Source organism: Anabrus simplex, chromosome 7 (assembly GCF_040414725.1).
Source record: "Anabrus simplex isolate iqAnaSimp1 chromosome 7, ASM4041472v1, whole genome shotgun sequence".
Taxonomy (NCBI): Eukaryota; Metazoa; Arthropoda; class Insecta; order Orthoptera; family Tettigoniidae; genus Anabrus; species Anabrus simplex.
The window spans coordinates 307,899,456-307,915,854 of NC_090271.1; the positions used below are offsets into that span (position 1 = coordinate 307,899,456).

Genomic DNA, 16,399 nt, shown 5'->3' on the forward strand with positions numbered 1-16,399 from the left:
AAGTGAATGAAATAATTTAGAGGATGGACAGCCGATGGGTAAACTTATTTTCCTGCCTGTACGTTTGCGGGACGTGAAGTTCCCGATCAGCTGTTGCACCAAGTTGTGCCGGAAGTTCAGCTGTTGTTTCCATGAGCTGTGAGAGCTGGTTGGTTACTCATATCATAAAGAATGAAACTGTTCACAATGTACACATTGATCACAAAATGAAAAATAAATTTCCACCATTTTTTTTTTATTATTATTTTTATTTTATTTTAGACAATCGCCCAATGCCGTAGTATTCTCTTTTCTGATCACTGATGTCCACGCCGCCCATATGTTTTGTGTAATTTATGACAGCACGGGGACACGCAATTTCTATTTCTTCATTGCCTTTACCGGTTTTTTGTTTCACTGTACCGTCATTCACATAATCTGAATTTGTTGACAGCATAAGAACAGTACGTTTATCTTGCTAGACTGTTGCTGTTACACCTTCATTTTGCATTTTCCTACATTCTCCCCGCTTGAGTTTCAACTGTGCAGGTTTCCTTAACTGATCTGACCAACCCTTTTTGTTTACCCTCGTCGCACAACTAGAGGTGTTATGGGTTAGCAATAATTTAATCAGTTTTGCAGAACTGAAAATGTTACCAAAGTAAACTTGATGCCACTTTCCCCAGTATGACTCTGTCTAGTGTAAAACCAGCTGCTCTTCTAATAATAAATTCTGGTCCCATGTTTCTTTCTTCCCCTTGTAAATCTCACATTTCATAAGGTAGCCATTTCTGCTGTCAGCAATACCCCCTGCTTTGGTACCCCATTTGGTGGGTTTCCCTGGGAGGTACTGTTTCAAGATAAATCTTTCCATGAAACCTATCATAGCTTCATCTACTGTGAGTTTCTGGCCAGGTGTGTACAAAATTTGGAATTATTCGGTAAGTTGCAGAGCTGGTCTTGCTTTGTACAGAATATCGTAATGTTCATCTTGTGGTGTTGGCCTGTTTACATGGCTATTTAGATGTAAATGTTGCCCAAGTTTCCTGAACTGTTTCAGTGTCATTGCCTGCCTTATTAATGGGCACATGCAAAAGTCTCCTAGGAAGTAATCGTCTATTTCAATTAAAACAACCCATACCATATAAATTAAACTCCTACATATTATGCTCTTATTTTATCAGTGTTAGTGTCTTGCCAGGTAGTACCAGCAGTGCCACTTTTTCTTTGTAAATATTTGTTATGAATATTAGTCTGCTCTGCTACTAGCTCATAAAATTCCAATCCCACAAATAATTCAAAAAAATCTTTTTCTGAACTCCCGGAAGGTAAATCGTGGTTTGGACCGGCATTGTTTTCCCATATTTTCAGTTCATCAAAATGAATATTGTGAGTCCAGATGTCACTAGTAACATTTCTTTGTAGCTCTGACAGGTCCTGACAGCTTGCTGAGTCAAGGGAATACAGTGTGGTTTCAGAAGACCCTTCAATATTTTTCTCAACACACTCCTAATGAACGTGAGTGTGATGAGCGCTTTGGAGCATTCAGCACGGCAGGCGGGTGATAATATTAGAGTGCTCTGGAGTGTTAGGGATGGCAAAGAGTTAAAGTACCTTTTGAAAGGGGCGAAGTGTCAATGGTGGAACAGCTATTGCATCATATAGTTGCTGCTCATTTCACTAACATTCGACTCAAGTGTGGGAATAGCTCTCCGTTTGCTGCTGTGTGATGGTATTCATAGCACGGTAGTGAATTATTATTACGAGTTTCTTTCACGTTAATATTTAGTATTATAGCATTATTAATGAATTTTGTAGTCTGTCTATGTTTTGGTAATTAGGATTTAGTTATGTTGTAAGTGCAACACATCATAGGCTTTTACTTCAAAACCTCAACGTTTATTCATGGTTCGCTCAATCTTATTATGATACAAAACATTTTTGCACAAATTGGAATGACATGTCAATAATTAGACCTACAGCTATTATTGTCGCTTATAACCTGTGCTGTGATCACGACTTTGTACTACAAGATTTCAATTTTAATTCATTGTTCGTCCTATCTTATTACCATGCAGAATATTTTTACCAGAGTTGGCATGCTAATTAGGCCTATAAACTAGTGTCCTCGGGAGATAGTGGGTTCGAGCCCCACTCTCGGCAGCCCTGAAGATGGTTTTTCGTGATTTCCCATTTTCACACCAGGCAAATGCCGGGGCTGTACCTTTAAGGCCACGGCTGCTTCCTTCCAATTCCTAGCCCGTTCCTATCCCATCGTCGCCATAAGACCTATCTGTGTCGGTGCGACGTAAAGCCACTAGCAAAAAAAAAAAAAAAAAAAAAACTAGTGTCGTTGCTTCTGACTTAACCACTGCTTGCACCTCAGTTTGCAACCCATGTTTGTTCAGTCTTATCATACAAAATATTTTATAATATTGAATATTAAATAATCCTTCAGGGAAGGGGAAACGTTATAATTACTCATATTGACAATGATAAATGTGGAAAGTGTGTTACTATGTTTTGAATCTGACTCCATGAAAGATGCATCATGAGGAAATGAATGGAGATATATTCAAAGAATGCTTTGTTAATAATTTCCCTGATCTTCAACCAAATTTGCGGGACAATTCAGTTAGAATTGAGAAACTGCCAATCGTGGAGAAAGGGTAACAGTATTTGGACGGAAAGGGAAATCCCTTACAAACAAAACAGTATCAAGCTGGAACTTCTTTAATGCCATCCTACAGCATGTTAGTGACTTGTTCTGTGTATTGGGTAGACTATATCACATTACAGTAGGGAAGGCTTGTTTCAAGACTACCCCCATATCATTGTTCATGGAAAGTAAGTCTGTGGAGCCAAGTTAAGGGCCATGTAGCACGTATCAACAAAACTTTCATCCTTGCAAAAGAAACAAAGCTGTTGCTAAAAGGGATTGGAATAGCAACTCCTCAACTTTGAGAAATGTGTGTAAAAAAAGTCAAGGAGATGGAAGAAAATATAATGTGGGACACAGACCAACTAGTAGAGGATGCCTTTGAGTGGATCGTAATAAACGTGATTGACTCAGTGATGACAACGCTATTTGATTACTTAACCCATCTCTCTTCCAGCGATTAAGTTGGTGAGTACATTAATCTTCAGAATTATATTGAATAATTTCTTGATTAATTTTGGTGATTGTTTAAATCTTGTACAGTATTATTTTCATAACATGTTAATTAGGGGTTATTTGTGTTGTAAACAAGATAAGGTTTACAAGAACACAACTTATTTATTTGCTTCACACAGAATTCTACAGTATGTACAGGAATAAAACATAAAATTGTCTGGAAGCAAAGTAGATGATTAATGTTGAGAGAGTTTCTGTTTCTATACACTATGTACACTCTGAATGTATTTACACTCACTGCTATCTTGAAAAGATAGTTCTTGGGAAAGATATAGTTCGTGATAGTTGAAAACTATCATTTGCACTAGCATAGATTAGCTAAGAGAGTTCCTTCTAACTTGAAGTGTCTGAGTTCATAAGCTTGTACTAAATGAAAGCTATGTTCACAATTAGAGAATCTAATGTGTGTGTCGGAGCTTGAGTGAGCTTGGGGATGTGTGGCATACAACATCGGGGCTCGACATGGATGAAGGAACATGCAAGTGGAGTGGTGACCTGAGGTGAAACCTCATACTACCAGAATTCCGTCCACCTGGTCGAGACACATTTTTAAGAGGAGTAGCCTCCGTGTTCGACGTTCAGTGTATTCTGGAGCAGGACACTGGGGAGAATCCTGCTGAGTGACAGACAGGGAGCTCCTTATATACTGCACACGACGTAACAGACACGCGCACTGAAGACTGCGCGTCGAGTCTCGAATGATCCACGCTTGCGTACGTGCGGCTGGCGAGCTGAGGACATACAACAATTTGAACTATCGATCGATCTTGCGATTTCTTGCCTGATGTTTTTTTGCGAGTAGTACTGCAACACACACGTGGTTGGAGTTATTGTGATTTCCAGGTTACAGCAAACTCTTAATTATCTGAGCTGATCACTGGAACAAATTTGCATGGATAATAAGAATTTGTGCATTTTAATGCATAACTAATGACAATATAGAACATCAATTCTGTTTGAAAATGCTATAATGTCAAAATATTACCACTTTCAGGAACCACTTTGATCAATAAAGTAGGCCAATTTAAAAGTTACTTATGTCTGTTGTTGGTAAAACACCATTTAAGTATAAAAAGTGAATTCTAGGAGTTTCTGTTTGGTATTTATAATGTCTCTGACTGAACACCAGTCCCATATTCTTTTGCTAATTTCTTTACTGATTCTCATTTTTTGAATTTTCAATTAATTTAAGCTTTTGTTTTAAAGTTAAGAGCTCTTTCTTTCTCTTCGTAGCAATGACTGCTATCACAGAATACCAACAAACAATTGCTGTATAGTACGTTGTTTAGTTCTCGAACAAAGCACGCTTGCACTCGAGAGTGCGCTTGAATTTCAAGCGCTCAGTTAACATGTATTCAAAATGCCATGACAAAATGAAGGAAATAAAATAAACGTTATACTACAATAAATTCATAACCCTTGAAAATCTTTGGGGTGCACGGATAACCGGCAAACCAGATAATCTGCACCCGGATAATCAGGAATTTGCTGTATTTGAGATAGGGTATTAGTGTTGGTTGGCATGCTTATACATCTGAAAGATGACGTTGATTCAAATTTCCTGCAGATCGCATTAGTGTGGTGCTAGTAGCGGCCACATGACGTTGCACATCATGTTTGCTTTAAATACGGGATGTACTCTGCAAGAGCGTTAGTTACCTGCGAGATTGGAGGAGTGACTGAGTGGGTCAAGAATGCCTTTACAATGAAGAGGCCAGTATCAACAGTTCACTGTGGTTGAACAAGGCCGTATAATTGGCCTACGTGAAAGTGGATTTTCCTTCTGAGCTATTGCAGAACAACTTGGCAGGAATGTCTCCACTGTGCATGTGTGTTGGCAGCAGTGGTCACGAGAAGGTACGCTCGCAAGAAGACCGGGCTCCGGACATTCCCGTAGCACCACAGATAGGGAGGACCGCCGTATTCGGCGTATGGCTGTGGCACAGTGGACTGCGTGTGCAGCAGCATTTCCAGCGGCAGTTGGCACCACACTGAGGCAATGAACTGTTTGAAATTGGTTACGTGAAGAACTGCTTCGAGCCAGATGCCCTGCGGTGTCCATTCCATTTAACCCAAACCACCGCCATCTGCGACTTCAGTGGTGTCGAACGAGATCTCATTGGAGGATGGAGTGGATGTCGGTTGTGTTTTCCGATGAAAGCTGGTTCTGCCTTGGTGCCAGTGATGACCGTGTGTTGGTTAGGAGGAGGCCAGGTGAGCGCCTGCATTCCACCTGTCTGCGACATCGACACACTGGACCTACACCGGGAGTTCTGGTCTGGGGAGCAATTTCCTACGACAGAAGGAGCACTGTCGTGGTTATCCCACGCACCCTGCATGGATGATGATGACCCCGAGTAGGGTCAAAACTAGTTCCAAATGACTTAATGTAATGTAAATATATGCATTGCAAAAATAATGTATTGAATAGGTGGAAAAATTTTATAAGAATAAATTATATGCAACTTTTCAGTGCCTTGAGGTCACAAAAAATGCAAATAGAGATACCACCAATGAACTGTTGTTTCTCGGCAAAGACACATTTGGTGTGAGTTAGGTTGTGGAATTTCCAAAGTCATAAGCCTGCAGTTCATTTCTGAGTACAAACAACAGACATCCATGGGTTAGGATTTGACCTACATGAATTTATACTCGCTGGGCTGAGTGGCTCAGACAGTTGAGGCTCTGGCCTTCTGACTTCAACTTGGCAGGTTCGATCCTGGCTCAGTCCGGTGGTATTTGAAGGTCCTCAGGTCAGCCTCCTGTCGGTAGATTTACTGGCACGTAAAAGAACTCCTGCAGGAGTAAATACGGCACCTCGGCGTCTCCGAAAACCGTAAAAGTAGTTAGTGGGACATAAAGCAAGTAAAATTATTATTAATTTATACTAAGCAGTGTAGTGCTGCATCATCACAAGATTCATAACTTGCTGCAACCACAGCTCTTCAAATGAAGCAATTAGATTAAGTTTGTTTTTACAAGTTGTTTTATATCGTACCGACACACATAGGTCTTATGGCTACGATGGGATAGCAATAGGCTAGGAGTGGGAAGGAAGCGGCCGTGGCCTTAATTAAGGTACAGCCCCAGCATTTGCCTGGTGTGAAAATAGGAAACCACTGAAAACCATCTTCAGGGCTGCCGACAGTGAGGTTTGAACCTACTATCTCCCGAATACTGGGTACTGTCCACACTGAAGCGACTGCAGCTATCGAGCTGTGTAATTGGATAAATTGTGAGGGTAGGATGTAATATTCAAAAATGTGTTTTTAGGATTCATATTTGAGGGGCTGAGTGTGTGACTGTTTGAAAATCGTTTTGGTAATGATTTACCTCTGTGTTAATTTCTTTTAAGATCTAAATAAAGTAATAGCAGAGTTATAATCAAACAATTTTTCTGCTAATGATGTTTTTTTGTAATTTTGTATTTCTTATTTGCAGGGAGGTGTTGCTTTCATAACAATAAAAGGGACCTTAAAAATTTATCATAAACAGCAGCAATATATCAGACAACGACAACGGAGAATTTTGGACTTTAACCCAGAAAATCAAGGAGCTGCTAACAGTCCCTCAAATCGGAATACTGCGCATACGGGGCCTGTTCATGAACAGAGTGGGCAGCAATAGGAGTTCTTCAGTCATTGAGCAAATACTGTAATCTTCTGTGGAGAATAATCTTGATGACTCCTTTTATTTGATGGATCGAGAAATAACTGTGAAAATATGTATAGAGGGGGATTGCTTGCGAGTATGGATGTATGTGAATGTGTGAATGAGATCACTGTCCGGGTGAGTGGTTGTTTGTATATGGAGGTAATATTACATACGATTAAATCCTTGTAACGTATTTTGTTTCAATTCATCCTTGTCCTGAGATCCTTATGTTGTCTTTAAACTTGAGTTAACTTAAACTCCTCTGACTGCTTGGAAAGTTAGCTTATTATGGACCAAACTTGCTGGTTTGGAGCTCAGCATTTACAGTAGAGCACACAATAGCAAAGAAATATAATACAGTTCAATCTCCATAAACAAAGGTCGATATAACGATAAACTAGCATTAAGCAATATTTTTGTACTGTCAGGCAAATTTGCTATGTTAATAAAGTTAATTGTTATTCATTACAGTGGATGAAGCAATGTCAAAATAGTTGTTTTATTACAGTATTTATTTTGACCTTCCCTAGTTCTTGGGAAGCGATAAGCTGGTTCTTGCAGACTAGGAGGTATGGCTAATGATCAAAGGATGGAAAATTCTATGAATTGATGGAAGCATGAAGTCGTCGTTGGCTGATACTCTTATCTGGGCATTCATATTTCTCCTGCGGTTCTTCCAGTACTTGAATTCAGGGATACAGATGCCTTTAATGGCTTAGGAGACAATCTTTGCATGAAACATATGACCACATTGGTTGTAACTTGTAGACGGTGGAGTTTTTACACCTCTGATGTTTTTCCATTTCTTGTCTACGATGTTCACACTCATTCAATAATAGCTGCAGTAGCTATGCGCCAGCGAGTGCAATCTTCTGCATTGATATACCAAGTACTTGGATCAATGTCAGTGCTCTTTTTAGTGTTTCAAAGGGGCACCTTGGGATCTCCTGCCTGTACTGATTTCATTGTACAGAATTTTTCGATGAAGTCTGTCATCTTTCATGCACTGGACATGGCTGATTCATCTGAGTTGGTGACCAACGATGGTGGCCTCAATACTGTTCATCTTTGGCCTCTCTAGAACTGTTGTGTTTGGAATGTAGTCATCCCATTTGATGTTCATAATATATCTGAGCTTCTGTTGATGGAAGCGTTCTAGTTTTTTCTTATCACGGCAATATAGAGTCCAGGTTTCATTTCTATACAGCAGATTGGAGATGACAACTGCTCAGTATACCATCAATTTTGTATATATTCTTAGAACTTTATTAATGAAGACCCAATCTTTAAGACGTCTGATGATTCAACAGAATTCTAGCAAATATTTTACCAGCTAAGGTGAGTAGGGATATGCCACAGTACTTACCACAGATGCTTCAGTTGCCTTTTTTTTGAAGATGGTGTCAATGGTGGAATTTTTCATGTCAGCACAGACCTTGCAAGATTCCCATATTAGAAGGATCTGGAATAAAAGCCTGGTTTTTAGAGGTAATCGTCCACTTTGAATGTGCTTGACGGGAATATTGTCAGGTCCAGGAGCCTATCTTAGTTTTAGGTTAACAAGAGCCTTTCTAAATTCCTGAAAAGTAGGTGGGACTGCCATCCAAGGTTGTGGAGGATGTTGGGGCACAGCTTGAAGGAAGTCTTCAGCAGCAAACTTCGCTTTAAGAACAAGCTGAAGTGTTCCTTCTAGTGGCTCAAGGTGTCCTGTCTGTTAGTGAAAATGGTAGTATTGTTGATAGCTTTCAGAAGGAATGAATAGTTCTGTACAGTTCTTTTATTCCAGCATAAAATTTCTGTAGGTCTCTGGCATCAGATAGATTCTGGAGTTCCTTATAGCCTTTTGTTGCCACCAGTTGTTTTGATTATTCTTATTTCAGTCTGACATTTTTGTTCGAGCTCTTGATAATGTGCTTTCTTCTCTATGAGAGATGGATCCTGAGCAAGAGACAGGTAGGCATCCCTTTTAGCACAGATGAGACTCTGAATCTCTTCATTATTATCATCAAACCAGTCTTTTCTCTTCCTTACATCATAGCCAATGACCTTCTCTGCAGTCTCTCTGTTTCTTAATACATTCCACTTTGATTGAACATCTTTTTTAATATTGACTGGACATTTATTTAGTTGATTTAATAAAAGAGTATCTTGGTGGAAAGAAGTGCAAACAACTTCATTCTGAAGATTGATTATGTTGAATTTTCTCCTGGAAGGATTGGAGAAGTAAAATCGTGGCTTACGATGTACAAGGATCCTTAGACAACTAATTAGAAGTCTATGGTCAGTCCAGCAGACATCAATGTTACATGCTGTTCTTATAATCAGAATATCTGTTCTGTTTACAACCTTTAAAAATAGTCAGTCTTCCAGTTGTTTTCTAGTGCATGAATGTAATGTAGTTATGTCCTCTGTTCTATGTAAGTCAGTAAGTTTGGAAACAAACTTAGCAGGTTTTATAGATTTGGAAAATTGAAAGAAACTGACAGATGTTGCAATATGGATTTTCAGAGACCACATTGGCAACATTACAAACTGCTGGGGCAAATAGAACATCGTCATTGTGCTGTAAATTCCCTTCAAAGTGTAACAAGGGAAATTCTCGATTACTTTAGAATCGAAGTTCAATATTTACTAAAGAGGTTTGCAAAAAAAGAAAAAGTTTCTGATCGCTTTCCAGAATAGTTGAGTGTAGCAACAGTTTTTATTTTGAGAAATTGTGTAATGCATTACATCTATTTTATTATGTAGTTAAACTAGGGAAAAACTGTGCAGTAGTTCATATTTGCAATTTAAAACAGTTGACCTGGAGGTCAAATAGTATTGTGATTGCAATTTCTTATTCCTTCATTATATACAATCTGCTCGGGCTCAGAATATTGTTATGCAGATATTTGACTGTATAATTCTGACCTTTTCCAGGAAAGAGAAAGAATGATGTAGTGGATAGAAGTTACTTCAAAGACAGAATCCAGATAAAAAATGGAAAGAAATGTAACTTAGTGATGTGAAGGTGTAACGAGCACATTATAGTTGTTAATGTCATTAGAAAAGCAATTGCCTATCCCACATTCTGGGTCACTGAGAAAAAGCAGTGGCAAGCTAACTTACTGGTATCTGCACCACACACCCGTGCACACACTCATACACACACTCACTCATGCGTTACACACACTCTGCTACCGTAGACACGCACACACACATACGCACACACATACATACGCACACACGCACGCATACACACACCAACAGGTCCGTGAATACTTACCAACTTACCTCATGAGACGAGGCCGTGGAAGGGCTGGAACAGACTAAAACAGTCTGGAGCTGGACTCGAACCAAATTAAACTAAAGGGAGGAACGGGAGACGGAAAGAACCCAGAACCCTTCCCGATAAATGAAAGAACGTGGTCAAAATACATGGGGGTTTATTAATGAAAATAAAGCAAGATAAGGCAATTAAAAAAAAAAATATTCAAGTTTGAAACATTACTCACGGAGATATGCGTAGAAACTTATCGTGTAGGTTATTCATCCAATCGTATCAAGAGGCAGATTGAAAACATATCAAACATGGTCACACAAGCTTCTTAGAATCACAAACTTGTAACATACGATTTACTTCCTCCACATAATTTCATACACGCGACGTATGACACATTCGTCCTCGCAATGAATTAATATCAGTGGACATACATCGAAAGAACTTACACGCACATCAAATAAAAACATACACGTTACATCTCACACATCTCCATGTATATGGACCAGCATCCCAGAGAAGAGATCCATCACGCAACAATCCCCCATTTGAAAAGCACAGCATCCCAGAAAGAAAAAAAAATCAAAGAATAAATATGGCTGCCATAGTTACGAGGCGAGTAAACAATGCTAACAATGAAGGAAGACTCATTCAAATGAAAGCAACAAACGTAAATATATAATTAGGCCAGCAAATAGCCTGAGGAATGAAAATAAGAAAATGTAAATAATACTTTAAAAAATAACACTGTAAGAAAAGGAGAATGCTGTTAATCAGGCAAGCATACAGCACAACCACACGTACACACTCACCATAGAGACCCAAAAGAAATGTATACGGGTAGAATAATCAGTTTTGTCCAGACACATAACGAACACAGAGAGATCCGCATAGCAAGACAAGTGCTTTCATGGACTCATGAGCTCAATACAAGACGCGTAAAATAACAAAGGATTGCCGCATCAAGGCAAGGCATATCCCCACATAATTCACAGTAGCTTCATCGTAACCATCACGCTTGCAACGTATTCATATCGCCTCACCACGGACGAACATGAATACCAGTCATAGCGTCAAACACAACGTCACGCATCAAGAGCTCGGCCATGAGAGAATCGACGAATAAAAATAAATGGCAATAGGTCTCGAACTTCAGATCACATACACGCCAAACAAACACACCACTGACTAAAACCATCCTCCATCCTTACGGGTTTAAGTCACACAAAAAACAGAACACACAAGATCAGAGAAAACTAGCAATAAGACAAAATGCAGCATTAACGGTTAAATGTACATAACTAATACGCCCACGCAACCATAGCAAGCCGAAAAAAGGTTACCTTAATAGACGGGCGTTGCTGAGAGCATTAGGTAGTCACAAAATAGCGACAGAGATAAAGAGTCGGGCATTCAAGTAGATAAATCCACTGCATGAAAAGTAAACGGCACAGGTCAAAGCTCTCGTATCTCAAAAAGTACATTGTTGTATCGACCGCCATGTCGGCTACAACCGTCCTGCGAACTTATTTCAAAGAAGGCGGACACAAGACTGACCCAAGAGACTTCGGCTGATGGCCGGAAGCGCACTCTGTCAAGGAGAAAACGAGTCATACGTCACGTCCAGGGATAAATCGACCGAAAGGTCGATAGCGGTCAAAGAATGTATTACATACTGAGGAGTGCGCCATCAAGGGAAACTTGGTGCGGCACATATCCCTCGCCAGAAACAGGTCCCATGACAGATGGACGAAATTGCAGCAGCCACACGTGATTGCTGACAGGCTTTTAAGCATTATTATTGTCTGAATCCTACGATGGTCAATCAAATTACATTTAAGCATCTTTGTGCTAAGGCCCAGTTTTTGATTCGAGAAAGTAAGAAAGCTATGTGGGAAAAGTATATCTCTTCCATGACAGCACATACGTCATCACAAGTGTGACAAAATCTGCTGTATTGTCAGAGCGTAAAACTTGCCCTCTGTCCCCGGAATCTCCATTAATGGAGTTATGATTCCTTCAGCCATTACAGATAACGTCAAGCCACATTTTGCCTGGATACGTCCAGCTCTGGGAGATAACAACTCTGCGTTTCTGCCTATTAAGCGTGAGGCAGAGGCACACCATCTCCCATTCGCCTGTAGTGCTTCACATTCCTATAATGTGCCTTTCACGGAGTAGGAATTATGGAAGGCACTCGCGCTGTGCAGAGACGCTGCTCCTGGACTGGACAAAATCCACTATTAAGTGCTTAAGATCCAGAGCTTCTGGATAGTTACAAAGCCAGTAAGTCTTAAGAATGGCCCCTGTAAGCTAACTGAGAGGATGGTGAACTGGCGACTTCTGTGGGCCATGGAAGAGCGATCTTGACCAAATACCAGTGCGGTTTTTGCTCGTATCAGCCTGACACTGATCATCTGATCAGACTGGAGAGCTCCATTCAGGAGGCCTTTCTCTGGAAGGAACACCTAGTTGCTGTGTTTTTTGATCTTGAAAAAGCTTACGACATTACTTGGCGATATGGGATTATCTCCACACACCAGTGGGGATTTTGGGGAAATTTACCAACCTTTATTGAGAACTTCACATCCATCCAGTTTTTTTGATTCAGGCTAGGGAATTCTTCATTTCAATGTTATGTTTAAGTGAACGGAATACCACAGGGATCTGCACTGAGTGTCACGCCGTTCGCAGTCGCTATCAACGGCATATTTGCTGCTGCTGGGCCCGCAGTCGCTCCGTAGCTGTATGTAGATGTTTTAGCTCTACATTTAAGTTCCAGAACGATAGCGGTGGTTGAGAGATGGCAACAGCAAGCTATTGACAAAGTCGACAGATGGGCCCTGAAATCTTTTAAACCGTGGCAAAAACCGCAGTTGTACACTTATGTCGACGTCCGCTTGTGCATTTGGAACCTGAGCTCCGCTTGTGAAACAGTGTCCTACCAGTGGTAGACACCTGCAAGTTCCTCGGTCTCCATTTTGATAAGAGACTAATGTGGCAGCCCCACATTCGTCAGCTGAAGGTTGCCTGCACGACGACACTTAACATGCTTAAGTTTCTCAGCGGCAGTGCATGGGGGGCTGAATGTGCGGTGCTGCTATGTTTTTACATTACTACAGTCCTTTCCCGTATTGACTATGGTAGTGTGGCTTATGGTTCAACACCAAGGTCTGTGCTGAACCTTTTAGATAGTGTTGACCGTAATGGAGTTAGGCGGGCTACAGGAACTTCCTGTACTAGCCCCATTCCCAGCCTATTCGCTGAATCGGGAGTTTCACCTTTATGAATAAGGGGGCAGCAGTTACTCCTCACATACGCTGCCAAAATTTGTGAAATGCTGCTACATTCAAGCTCTCAGTGCATCTTTAGTACCCGATACCAACCAGAGGTACCAAAACCAGCCAAATGCCACATGCTCGTTGGGTTTCGATTTCAATTCGATTCAGTTTGATAGCTTGTATCTCGAGTTAGATGTGGCTATCGGTGGCTGTCTTGAGCGGACTGCTGGTGAGGTATCTCCGTGGTTAGTTCCATGACCGGATATATGGCTCGATTTACTCAGAGGATCCTAGGTGAACATGGATGCGTCTATACATAGGAGGTATGTCCAGGACTTCATTTGCCAGTATCCAGCCACGCGACGTGTTGATAGATGGTTCCAAAATTTGAGGAAGTGTGAGATGTTCTTTCGTATCTAATGTTTGCGTAAAGAGCTTCCTAATGTCTGTAGCATGTATTACTGCGGAGCTTTTCGCCATCTTAGGAGCTCCACAGTTTGCACTGGGGGATGAAAGTAACCACTTTCTTGTGTGTACCGACTCAAGTTCTCTGCAGTCTATTGACACCAGTTTCCTCCAACACCCACTGGTACAGCTGATTCATGACTTAGCCAGGTTGTGTGATGTTGGCACCAGAATCACTTTTGCATTGCTTCCAAACCACGTTGAGATTGCAGGAAATGAACTTGAGGGTAAAGCAGCAAACTGAGCAGTACTTTTACCACCTAGGCCTGTGAATGTACCAGCTAGGGATATTTGTTCAGGTATGTCGAACCATCTTGGTGTCCTGGGAATCAGAGTGGCTAGCTATCCAAACTTTCAAAAAGCTGAGAGCAATTAAGACTACAATCACCATGTGCCGGTCCTCTTTCCAACCTTCACGGAGAGGCCATAGTTTTGTGTAGGATAGGCATGGAAGATCTATGCACCGTTATCTACTAAAGAGGGAAGACCCCCCCCCAGTGTACTCTTCTGGTGCCGACTTCACCGTGGCCCACATCCTCACAGTGTGTGCTGATCTCCCTGGCCTAAGACAGAAATTCGGCTGCAGAAGACACTCAAACTCGTACTACTGCTGATCTCATCATTCGCTTTGTGTGTGACAGTGGATTAATTAAAGGTATGTAAATTTCAAATGTTCTGTTACTGAGGGAACTTAGGTTCCCTTTTCATGTGTTTGGAACCTTTTCAAATTAGTACAATAATTTTTGTTTTATTTTTTATTTCATTTTCAAATTGCTCCTTAGGAAAAATATTTTTGTTTTAGTTTAAATTTATTTTCCACTTTATTTGTTCATAGAGGATGGTTTTCTAGTTGTACTTTCTCTTGAAATAAAAATTACCACCATCACCATTACCTAGTTCACCTTGTTTTGGAACTGCTGTCGGCTTTTGCAGTTTCTGCATAACCATGTAGTTTTTGGTGGTGCTGTTTGAGTACTCAACCAACCTCCTGGCTGATGACCCAACAGATTATCATCATCATAGACCAAGTACTCCCCTCTGTTATTTGTCTAGGTAGGTTTCTTCCTGCCGGATCTGCTACCACTTCAGCATTCGTTCTTCCACATTTTGCTTGATCTGATCAAGTCGCCTTTTGCATGGTTTTACCCTGGGTCTCTTGTCTTTAACTACAATTTCCAGCCAGTTCTTTTATATTCCAATAATTTGTGGTCGTACCACTATTGCATAGACGTAGGTTTCACCTAGTGACAGTTTAACTTGGGCTGACTGGTGTATTAGCCTACTTGATTTTGGATCTTGTCCTTTCCTATATGTTTCTTTGGACCTAGTTATCTCATTTCCACTGTTTCGAGCTTGCCAATATCTCTGTTGGTCGGAGTGGAGGTTTCAAGGTTGTGCATGAAGATGAATTGTTATTTTAGTTCTATGTGGAATTTGGAAATCCCATAGAAACGTTTGCACTTGGTGCTCTGTTTTTGACTTTGCTGGTGATCTCTGCACGGTATGGATTATTTTCTGTGACCGCATTGCCCAGATATCTGAAATGATGCACTTTTCAAAATATTTTAAACATTTTTTTAAAGCTATTTATTCGGGGCATCGACCTAGAAAGATTTTTGCCCCTACTTTGCACCATATGTTATGAACCTCCTTGTATATGGAAATTGTGTAAGTGTTGAATGTGAGGAAAGGAACATTAAGGATGACACAAATACCCAGACCTCAGGCCAGGGATATTAATCATTTACAATTAAAAACCCATGACCCGGCCGGGAATCAAACCTGGGGCAGCCGGGTGACAGGCGGACGTGTTGCCCCCTACACCGCAGGTCGGACAAATGATGCACTTACTATGTTGTTAAATCCAGAGCAGAACACATTAGCCTTTTCCGTAATCATCCTTATTATGTCCCTCTCTCTGACATAATGTTTATTCTCTCCTTTGCTAAGTCATTCCCTCTGTAGGAGCATACTGCACAGTGATGTTGCTCCACACTGCTCTCTTCTACAGTTCATGCTGATGCTCAGTACTGGGTGGTGGAATTAAAAAAAGAACAGAAGCGTTAAAATCCACTCCATGAACATGAACCTACTTACTGTGACTAGTTCTGAGGTGGAGCATCAGTTAATTCTTAGGTCCAGACGGCCTCTTGGTCAAAAGTTTCAAGACATTCTGTCATGTCCAACTTCTTTTTAAGTTTGCTGCCTCTGTGGTGGAAGATTTGGGTATATCATCATAGACAAAGTTAGGGCTCCTGGCCCTCTCTTACACTCAACCACATTTACCATGTGTGTGCATAAGTCTTTTCCGGTTTGACTGAGAGATGGCGCCAACGAATAGTACGCAGTGTATGAATTTGACACATGTCAATATGTTCAACTGAGATTAACCTACCAACACACACAAGTTGAGTTCGCCAAACACTAGAATCTGTGTTGTATCGTTCAGTGATTTTGTCGACGTTTTGTGTCTGAAAAAGAACATTTGCAGCATGCATTGCTTTTCTTATTTAATCAAAAGAAAAACGCTGTGGAAAGTCATAGTTTGCTGGTAGAAACATACGGTGAACACGCCCCATCAATTAA

General features: G+C 40.7%; 1 protein-coding gene across 2 annotated transcripts in view; it reads left to right on the forward strand.

Moving 5' to 3' along the window:
* Positions 1–7,001, forward strand: part of LOC136877606 (E3 ubiquitin-protein ligase MARCHF5) — a 128,965-nt gene extending 121,964 nt beyond the window's left edge. For both annotated transcript variants that reach the window (XM_067151770.2, XM_067151771.2), the window contains exon 8: positions 6,596–7,001. In XM_067151770.2, the coding sequence (XP_067007871.1) occupies positions 6,596–6,781 (186 nt within the window). In that variant the 3' untranslated portion in view covers positions 6,782–7,001. The remainder of the gene's footprint in view (positions 1–6,595) is intronic.
* Positions 7,002–16,399: the final 9,398 nt, after the last annotated feature.